We start from the raw sequence: 10659 nt of genomic DNA, 5'->3' as shown, positions 1-10659 counted from the left end.
CTCCCAAGCTGATCCATTTAGGGCAGTCCCAACCATTGATACTACTAATGTTTCCATAGCTACCACATTAGTAAGGAATTACCCCTAGAAATCAAAGTACACGACCCACAATTTCTTCATGTGGGCCCTTATTAATTCTCATGACTCTCTTTCTCTCTCACTTATCTCTTCCTCCTTCCTGTGTTCTCTCTCCTCCCATTGTCTCTGGCTCACAGCACGTGGCGTGGGGGGTGAGCGTGGCATGGGCTCAGGTGTACAAAGGAGTAGCTCGTGAGGGCGAGCGGGGTACAGTGGCATGGGGGCGAACATAGGCATAAGCGGTGGCACGACGAGCGACATGCAGACAGATGAGCGCAATGGCATGGGTCGCTACATGGGATGTGGGCAAGCGACAAGCATGGTCTGCGGCATGGTAAATTAGTGGGTGACGAGAGTTCTCGGCGGTGCACGAGGGCTAGCAGCGTTACGCACAGCGAGCGATCGGATACGGACGGATATCACCGATATTACATTTGTTTTCATATTTCTGTCCGGATTCGGATTCGAATACGGATAGTGTCAACTATGTCGGATAGGATACAATTGGATATCGACATCATAAATATGCGATTTGAGTATTCGGATATGGATACGGTATCAGATGTTGGATATCCAGACTCGGATACGGACAGATCTCAACCCCTCTAAACGGATTCGGTTTCGAATACGGTCGGAAAATATCCGTACCATTTTCATCCCTAGACCTGTGGCACTAGGCATGGCAAGTACCGAGAAATGGCATCATGGGTCATGGATGGGCAAATGTGACGACACGGAAACATGTCAACGAGCAATACAGGTAGAGGCCCCACAAAAGTCTAGGTAATAAGAAACCGCCGATTTCACCCTAGTGCGAAAGTTGTCCTTTCCTGGAGTATTGGATGCATTGCTGATAAATAGTTTCTTCCCTTTTTTATCTCTCTCCTCATTGAATTTCTTACCACATCCTTATTTTGATGAGGTGAAAACCTCATTTAATTTCATGGAAACCGGGATCTGGGAGCGCCCTCTTAGGCTAGTTTCAGTATAAATAACATGGCATAGTTGATGGACCAAGATCATATGGGTTCCCTATTGGACCGACTACTTGGAGGTTTCCTGGACCGGACCAAGGTTTGCTTGAAGACACAGAACAAGGTGGTGTGATCTCCAAGTATTCAAGAACCGACCTACATGAACATTTAGGGAAAGTAGTCTCTGTAATACAACTAGGACTCTCCAAATGTAATCGACTAGGACTAGAGCAATCACCTTGCCCTCTAACCTATATAAAGAGAGGCAGGTGGCACCCCTTGGACATCAACTCAATCATACAATCCAACATAAAGGCTCACGTCGAACTAGACGTAAAGGCTATTACTCAATTATGAGGGCCCGAACCAGTCTAAAAATCATTCGTCTTTGTGTTTTCCGCCGAGTTCTACATACGCCGAAGGCCACCTAACACTGTCCCGGATACCCCTGTGATAGGTTGTTGGCTGTCAAACACTGACAATAGTATAAATGAAGAGTTTTATAGACATTAAATAAACTGACATGACATAGTATAAATGGAGAGATGATAAAAGTTTTATTAGGCCGATCCCCGTGGAGGTTTTATGTCCTTGTTTTCAAGATTTACATAAGTTGGAAATACAGTAATGCTCAGGAGCGAACGTTCATCCGTTCGGATGCCGTTTTCTGGGCCTGCACGTATCGGCCCAACAGGATGGTTTATTCTCTGTGTCTTCCCATCTCTTCTCTAAAAAATCTACTAAAAATCTCCTCTAAAAAATATCTCGCCATCACTCTCGCCCATCATGTGTTTTTTGCATCGTGTCGCTCGCTACTGCCGTCTTTCCCGCTGCACACCCCATTTCGCACCGCGTGGCTCCCCCATCCAGCGTCATGCTCCATCCCGCGCCGTGCCCCCTCCATCGACGTGCCACGCTCCATCCCTGCCATGCCCGCTCTAGCTCGCTGCACGCCGCGCTCTGTCCCCCGCGTGCGCCGGGGTGCGGCTAGGGTGCTACCGAGGTGCTATTGACGCCACCGTTCCCCACCAGAAGGTCATGGCCACTGTCGACGCCATGGCCACTGAGATATGCGACCTCAACAAGGAGATGTTGTGATGGAAGCACATGTTGCAAGCATATGTTTCAAGTGTTTAAGATGTATGTTGTAATTGTTTCATATGGATGTTGCAAAAGTAGATCGGGGATGTTGCACATATTGAATATGTTGCAAGTGTTTTAGAGGTTTGTTCAAAATGTTTCATCTGTTCTATACGTATGTTGCAAGCGTTCTGATCTAGATGTTGCATATGTTTCACACATATGTTGCAACAATATGTTTCAAATTTTTTCGTTATTTCAGTCTTTTATTGCAGTAAGTGTTTTTATGTTGCAAGTGTTTTTCTCTGGATGTTGCATATGTTTCACAAATATGTTGGCAGTGTACGTTCCAGATGTTTCATCTATTGCTTACGTACGATGCATTCAAGTGTTTCATGTTGCACATTGTAAGGAAAATGGACCCTTGGCCCATTTACTTTGGATTTTGATGTTTGATGATCAACACAATCAAATTGGACTAATGAATTTATAAGTGATTGTTTTGTAGTTCAATAGGATGCAAGGCGTGACTTGGACGAAGGCGACGTGATGATTCGATGATCAACACCATAAGCAAGACCCTAGAAGCACAAGAGAAGACCCAAGATATCAAGCAAAGTCTAAGTACGATGATAGAAACCAAGCCGGACGTAAGATCGCGAAGAAACGAGCTCACAGAGGTGACCCGACGCTGGACCGAACGCTAGCGGAAAGTGACCGGACGCTCTGATCAAGAGGCTCGGCAACAGCAGCAGCGACCGGATGCTAGACCGGACGCTGAGCAGCAAAGTGACCGGACGCTGGGTGCCAAAGTCCAGTCAACGTCAGTAAGGTTCTAGAGAGCAGTTTTTATGACCGGACGCTGGTCAGTGCTGACCGGACGCTGGTCAGAGTCCGGTCAGTAGCAGAAAAGCGGGATTTCGTCCCCAACGGCTACTTTCTCAGTGGGGCTTATAAATAGACCCCCTAACCAACCATTTGAGCTGTGTGAAGCTAAGAAAACATACCAAGGGTGTTGATACACCATTTTATTGATCTTCACTTGCATAGTGCTTAGTGTTTTATTAGGTGATTAGCGTAGGTGCTTTGTGAAGTGCTTAGATTGATTAGACCACCGCTTATGCGTTTGCTCTAGGGTTAGGCCTAGTGTTTAGTGAGGTTTGCATACCTCTTACCACTCGGTGCTTGCGCGCACCATTGTTGTACATCGGAGGGGCTTGTAGTCTTGCGAGATCACACAAATGGCGTTTGTGGTGTGGCCGCCACCGTGTACCGGAGGGAACAAGGCCCGCGGCGTTTCAGCCGGAAGCTTGATAGTGAAGATGGCGGGGAGCATCCGGAAGAGGCTTGCCGGAAGGCACGTCGGAGACCCACTTGCGTGTGGGGAAGGCACGAGGCTATCCATGGAGTTACCCGACCGAGAGCTTGGCCCTCGCGAGGGATTCCTTGCGAGGAGCTCCAACGAGGACTAGGGAGAAGCTTGCGTGCTTCTCGATACCTCGGTAAAAATACCCGAGTCGTCGACAGGAGTTTGTATATCTCTACCTTGCTCTTTAGCTTCCGCATTTATATTGATTGTATTACTTCTTTTGTGGTAGAGATAGCAACACACTAGAAAAACCGTAGTTGCATATTTAGATAGTTTATCTTTTGCATATGTTTTGCTAAGGTTAGAAAAAGTGACCATAATTTAGAATTAGAATTTTAAGTTGTCTAATTCACCCCCCTCTTAGACGTCATGGTCCTCTACACACATCTTTCATGTTATTCAGAGAATCAGAGGACACATGGAGTGATGGTAGCACGACACGAGCGCGGGAGAATGGGAAGTGATGGTAGCTCCCTTTGTAAATAGTGTAAACAATCTCTATAAAACAAATTTTATCACACGAAATTTTTATCATCTTTTTCTTCATTTAAACTATATCATGTAAGCTTACGCGATGCCCATAAAACTCTCGTAAAGCTTCCAGATGAAATAAGTTTCGTATGAACAACTTGTCTAAATCATTTCCAATACATGTAGTAGTCTTAAAAGTGGAACACGGTGTCCTCAGTGACACTGGTCTTATATCATAGCTGTTGACAACACGAAACCCCAAAGAACAATGCATTCTATACATACGTACAGCACCAAAGAAAAATACCACATACGTACAGTAATAAAACAGCTAAAAGAAAAGGGAAAAAAGATGCAGCACACGTGCAGGTTGCCCATTGGGGCGGCGGCGGCAGCTGGATCTGGAGCTGTCCTTGTGTTGGCGCCGCTGTTTTTCTGTTCGTTCCCGGCTGGCCATGCCTGACCTGGAGCTGGAGCAGGCAGGCAGACAGCTCGACACGGCCGCGTCGGCTTTGCCTTGTCGCTCGTACCAACAACGCCCAACACCCTCCCCATGTCCACATGCCGTGATGCACGCTGCTACCGAGTAGGAGTAGCCATATGCAGATGCGTTCCAGTTTTCTATTTTTTCCTTGTCTTCTCCCCTGCAGCATGATATAGCAATGCCGATTTGCCATTCTGAGTCACTAGTAGTTCTTTAAATGATATCATCTTTTTTAACCTCATCATTAGTAGAATGATATTTAGAGAGTGATTTTTGCTGTCAAACCCCAATCATATTCACCTCTATCATTTTTTATGTTGTTTTCGTTTTTCGAGAAGTCAAACATAACTAAATATATAAAATAAAATATTAATATTTATAAAACATAATTAATATTATTATATAGATCGTTGAATTTATTATCATAATAAATTTATTTAACAATACAAATATTGTTAATATTTTATATAAAATTAGTTTTTGACATACACGAACTCCATAAAGACATAGGGACGGAGGGACTAGTATTGTTTTATTGTCTCAATTGTCTTCTATACTTTGACCGGAGGTACTATAGGATTATTGTCTTTTGACACGAAGATTACATTGGGAGTTAGTCAGCTGATAAAAATGGCACGCTACCTTTTGCCACCTCAATCGTTAATGCCTAGGCTACGTAGTACTTCACAGCAGCAACAGCACATTTCTCCTGGAAATTTTATGGTCATCAACTTTCTAGGCTTAAGTGTAACGTGGAATTTTTTCCTTATTTCTACGTTTTCTTATATTTTTAGTTTATACTGAATTATGTAAAAACTCATTCGTTCCAAACGAGCATCTACCATTCGTTGTCTTCTCTCTCTTTTAAAAAAATGTCAACATATTTTAACTCACAAGCCTACAATCTTTGTAGTGGATAGAACCATAATCTAATGAATGAATCCAATCAAAAGTTGCATCATGTGATTGATCTTCATCTCACAACGTGTTACCTCGGGAAATTTTAACCTTTTCTCCCGTCCACATGAGTATCCAAAGCAATTTTCCCGTGGTCGGACTACGCGATGCAACGGCCAGGATGGATCGATCTGGATGAATCCCATCGATCCCAGCCGTCAAAACCCTGGAAATTTCTGCCGTTATAAATAGTACCTGTGCGTATTTGACTTTTTGACTTTTCTCTCCTCGTCCTCCCTATCTCGCCATTTTATCCGCCTCCCTCTCTCCCTCTCCTTCCTCTGTGCTCGCCAATTTCTCTGCCAGGATTGTTACCAGCGACAGGAGCCTGAGATTCGGATTTAGGAGCGGATTGGGATTCTGGCGCAGGAATCCAAGCGGCGGCCACGCGCTGGAGCCGCGGCCGAATTGGTACGTGCTTTTCCATTCCCCCTGCCTATTTTTCCCGGCCAATTTAGTGTTACGGTTCTTGTATGGGTTGCCCTGTCTTGATCCGGTTCAATTGGCGCAATTCCACCCGGATTCCGTTTTCTCAACTCATCTCCGTGCGAATTTCTTGGAGATTGTTTTGAGCTTCGTTTACCGTCGTTGATTTTTCTCGCTTCCATTTCTGGGAAATCTTGGGACCTTCTTGCGACTATTCAATGCCATTGTGCCCGTGGACATGGGCGTCCTTGATGCGAATTCGCCGTAATTTTTCGATTTTTTGGCGCATGCGGTGGTTCCTAGGCGAGATCTGTGGCTGGAGCCGCGTCAGTCCCGCCTGAATTTTAGCTTTTCGGCGAGGTAGTTTAAGTGCCACGGTTTCTCAAATCTTGGGGAATTTTTTTTTCTCTCTCACCATTTTCTGTCACTATTTCTCTGGAGTGCAGTTTGGGTGAGCACGCCAACGCCATGATGGCGAACGGGAGGCTCCAGAAGCAGGCGTTGCTTCCGCCGCGGAGCCCGTTCCCGGCGGCGGCGCCGCACGCCGAGCTCGGCCCGATCGCGCGGTCGCGGGATGCGCACCACCGGCACGGCCACCAGCGCACGTCGTCCGAGAGCTTCCTCGCCGACGAGCAGCCGTCGTGGCTGGACGACCTGCTCGACGAGCCCGAAACGCCGGCGGCGGCGCGGGCGCACGGCCGGCCCGGCCACCGCAGGTCGTCCAGCGACTCGTTCGCGCTCTTTGAAGGCGGTGGCAGCGCTGCTGTGGGGGGCATGTATGACAATGTGCTCGATGGCATGAGGGGAGGAGGAGGAGGGCAGGTGGCTTCTTGGGCCGGTGCGCCCGAGTTCTTCCCTGAGCCAACCTCATTTGGGCGGCCTCAGGGCCGGCCGTGGGAGTCCAGGCAGATGTACCGGCAGGGTGGTGGCATGCCGATGCCAGGGAGGGAGAAGAACGGCGGGCGCCATGGTCCGTTCAGCTCATTTGCTGATCATGAGCATGGTCATTTGCTCAATGGGGTGGACAGGAAGGGCCATAGTGATGCGGGGATTGTAGCAGAGAGAAAGGAGGGCCTGAGGCACTCGCAGTCGGAGGCGGACACCAAACGAGCCAAACAGTGAGTTGAATTGATATTATTGTTGCAGTCAATTTGAAGAATTATGTTACTCTTTCCATTCCAGTTATAAAACATTTTGTTTTTTCTAGATACACGGATTTTGCTATGCACTTAGATATACATTATGTCTAGATACATAGTAAAAGCAATGCATCTAAAAAAACAAAATATCTTATAATTTAGAATGGAGGGAGTAGTTTTGTGGACTTTGTGTTCTTCAAACATCGGTAGTGGTAATAAGTGTGATTGTAGAAGGCCAACACTTTAGTGAAACCAGAATTCTAATTTGCAATATTCTTTGAGACTAAAAGGTGAGCACATAGCTATACCACATGCTGCACAGTAGTAGGCTGATTTCTCTTATGATGTGCTCTGTTTTAAGAACTGAATTAAGTGTTATTAAATAGCACAAATGTGTTTGTTCTGAATGTCTCGTCTATGTATTTGGATAGAAATTTTATTGGTGTATTTGCCATGGCAATTCAACATGAGTACAAACTTCAAGTGGGAAACTCTACTCATGTGGACTATCAGCCTGTTCGGCTGGTGCTGATACGATCGTATACGATCGTGGATTATTACTGCTGGCTGGTTTGGTGTGAGAGAAAAATACTGGAAATTTACGATCGTTTACGACCAAGCGAACAGGCTGTATAATGCAAGTCACTATATGATTTCAAAACAAAATGGAATTTGGATGTAATGACCACTGACAATCAATGTGTAAATAGATTCTGTGGGAAGTCCTCCAGCTCCTTAGGATGCAAGTCCTAATAAGATGTAACTGTACAAGTGGAATGTGTGTGTCAGTGTTTGCCATCTTTAAATTCAGAATGCACTTGAATGCAATATAGGTGCACATCTTCATGTGCATTGAGCTTTATTTTGTTGTCAGTATATGCAGACTTAAGTTTACACAATGAAGATGTCATGTCTGGTGTCCATGTAGATATATGCTGGTAGACCTTGAATTTTGAGGTATCCTTATTTATTTTTACTTTTGATGACAATTGCAGACAATACGCTCAGAGATCTCGTGTCCGTAAGCTCCAGTATATTGCAGAGCTTGAGAGAAGAGTTCAGTCCTTACAGGTAATCTTTTTTTTTTTTCCAAAACGAACCATATTAGTCGTTTATTGCACGAGTTAGAAACCTTAAACATCCCAGAGAATTCTTAATTTTTTATGCTTGCTATGCTTGCAGACAGAGGGGATAGAAGTAACTGCTGAAATGGATTTTCTTGGTCAGCAAAATATCATGTTAGACTTGGAAAATAAAGCCTTGAAGCAACGGCTTGAGAGTCTGTCTCAGGAGCATCTCATTAAACACTGTAAGTATTCATCTTTCTTTCCCCTGGAGTTTCTTTGGTGACTTTCTGAATGTGTCTTCTGTAGTTAGGAATTATGGAAGCAGTCAGGTTTCGGATCTCTGAGTTTGGAGAATAAAATGAGCTTATGGATGTTCAACAATAACAACAACAACATAGCCTTTTAGTCCCAAGCAAGTTGGGGTAGGCTAGAGTTGAAACCCACCAAGAGCCTCAAGTCACGGTCAGGCACTTCAATAGCTGCTTTTCAAGTATTACTATTCAAACATAGATCTCTAGGTATATCCCAAGCTTTCAAATATCTTTTTATTGTCTCTCCCATGTCAATTTCGGTCTTCCTCTACCTCTCCTCGTATTATTAGCTTGGCTTAGGACTCCACAATGCACTGGTGCCTCTGGAGGTCTCCTTTGGGCATGGCCAAACCACCTCAACTGATGTTGGACAAGCTTTTCTTCAATTGGTGCTACCTCTAGGCGACCACGTATATCATCATTCCGAACTCGGTCCATTCTTGTGTGACCGCAAATCCATCGCAACATACGCATTTCTACAACACTCAGTTGTTGAACATGTCAAATTTTTGTTGGCCAACATTCTGCTCCATACAACATAGCCGGTCTAATCGCCGTTCTTGCAACACTCAGTTGTTGAACATGTCGAATTTTTGTAGGCCAACATTCTGCTCCATACAACATAGCCGGTCTAATCGCCGTTCTATAGAACTTGCTTTTTAGTTTTTGTGGCACCCTCTTGTCACAGAGAATGCCAGAAGCTTGTCGCCACTTGATCCACCCTGCTTTGATTCTATGGCTAACGTTCGCATCAATATCTCCATCCCTCTGTAGCATCGATCGCAGATACCGAAAGGTATCCTTCTTAGGCACTACTTGACCTTCCAAACTCACATCTCCCTCCTCCTGTACAACTCCGCCAAAGTCACATCTCATCTATTCGGTTTTAGTTCTGCTCAATCTAAAACCTTTAGACTCAAGGGTCTGCCGCCATAACTCTAGTTTTCTATTTACTCCCGCATGGCTTTCGTCCACTAACACTACATCATTAGCGAACAACATACACCAAGGGATATCCCCTTGTATGTTCCTGGTAACCTTATCCATTACCAAGGCAAAGAGATATTGCTTATGGATGTTATATGTTAAAATTTTATTTTGAAAATGATTCTTGGGATGGACCTACAGATATGTTAGGAACCTGTAAAAAAATGATTTGTTGTAAAGTGCCAACTACATGCCTACAGCTGACATGTTCTTATAATGTTTTAGTTCCAGCTAAAAACAGAGAGGATTACCATATTTCATCACATCCATGTTTCTATCATAGGTTGTCAATCTTTTTTAATTTCCTGAAGTTATGATAAAATATACAGGGGACCTATTCAAACAATATAGCTGTTAACTACCAAATATTTTATCTTATGTAGCATATAAAAAAAGTGAATATCTTGCATAGTTGCTTTGCTAAATTCTAATAGACGTTGGCTGTAGCTAAAACATCATTATCTTGATAAAACTGCAATGCCACTTTTGTGAGAACAATGAGATTATCAGGACAGTTCCCTTTAAGCATAGTTGCATTTCAGCAGGTGTTACTTTAGAAATTGTTCAGTAGGAAAAAGTTGACTCATCAATCATCAAGAATATACTGGAGCTCATCAATCATCTTTTTAAAATATTTGAGTCACCAATTTTTTTCTCGCCAATCTTGCAGATCAGCAGGAGATGTTTGAGAGGGAAATTGGTCGTCTTAGAACATTGTTCCAGCAGCAGCAGCAGCAACAACATGTACCGCAGCAGCAGGCTCCTACTCATAGCCGTAGTAACAGCAGAGACCTGGATTCACAATTTGCAAACCTGTCTCTGAAACACAGCGATCCTTGTATCAGTTTGAAGTTAGAACACTAAGGTTCTAATTCATTCCTTTTTAGTCGATTCTCTGTTGAGGTTAGGCGCCATGTGGTGCTTGTATTAGTTAGTTTGGCACTTGAATGGAATGTGAGCTGGTCTTTAGGTTATGCCACATCCTGAAAAAACGTTGCATCAGGAGCATCAGGCGTGTCCAATAAGATAGTGAGGTTGAAGGGCTGATGTAGTTAGTTTCGTTTCACTCGTAATATGTGCAGAACAAGATATTGGATACTCTGGGTTCTCTCATTTATTGAGCGCTGTATTTTTTTTCGCATTATGATGACAAGTACATGAAATCCTGCAAGTTCATTTTAACTTCCAAGCATCTGCTTGTGTTCGTTCTATGTTCTATGAGATTGACTGGGTTAATGTCATATTGTTATCTATGCAATGTGGCGTTAACAGTGATTTGGACTCATCTAACCGTACACAACTCACATGTAGTTGTA

General features: G+C 44.1%; 1 protein-coding gene across 2 annotated transcripts; it reads left to right on the top strand.

Moving 5' to 3' along the window:
- The first annotated feature begins 5632 nt into the window (after positions 1-5632).
- Positions 5633-10525, top strand: LOC136504738 (uncharacterized protein At4g06598-like). 2 transcript variants are annotated; one of them, XM_066499722.1, is made up of 5 exons: positions 5633-5824; positions 6286-6957; positions 7974-8049; positions 8161-8287; positions 10014-10525. In XM_066499722.1, the coding sequence occupies exons 2-5, from the start codon at positions 6308-6310 to the stop codon at positions 10205-10207; spliced, it is 1047 nt and encodes a 348-aa protein (XP_066355819.1). In that variant the 5' UTR covers positions 5633-5824; positions 6286-6307; the 3' UTR covers positions 10208-10525. The 2 variants fall into 2 exon arrangements, with proteins under 2 accessions (XP_066355819.1, XP_066355820.1); XM_066499723.1 differs by lacking the exon at positions 5633-5824 and adding an exon at positions 5876-6199.
- Positions 10526-10659: the final 134 nt, after the last annotated feature.

This window comes from Miscanthus floridulus, chromosome 14 (assembly GCF_019320115.1).
Source record: "Miscanthus floridulus cultivar M001 chromosome 14, ASM1932011v1, whole genome shotgun sequence".
In the NCBI taxonomy this organism is placed as follows: domain Eukaryota; kingdom Viridiplantae; phylum Streptophyta; class Magnoliopsida; order Poales; family Poaceae; genus Miscanthus; species Miscanthus floridulus.
This window is presented reverse-complemented; position numbering and strand designations above follow the sequence as displayed.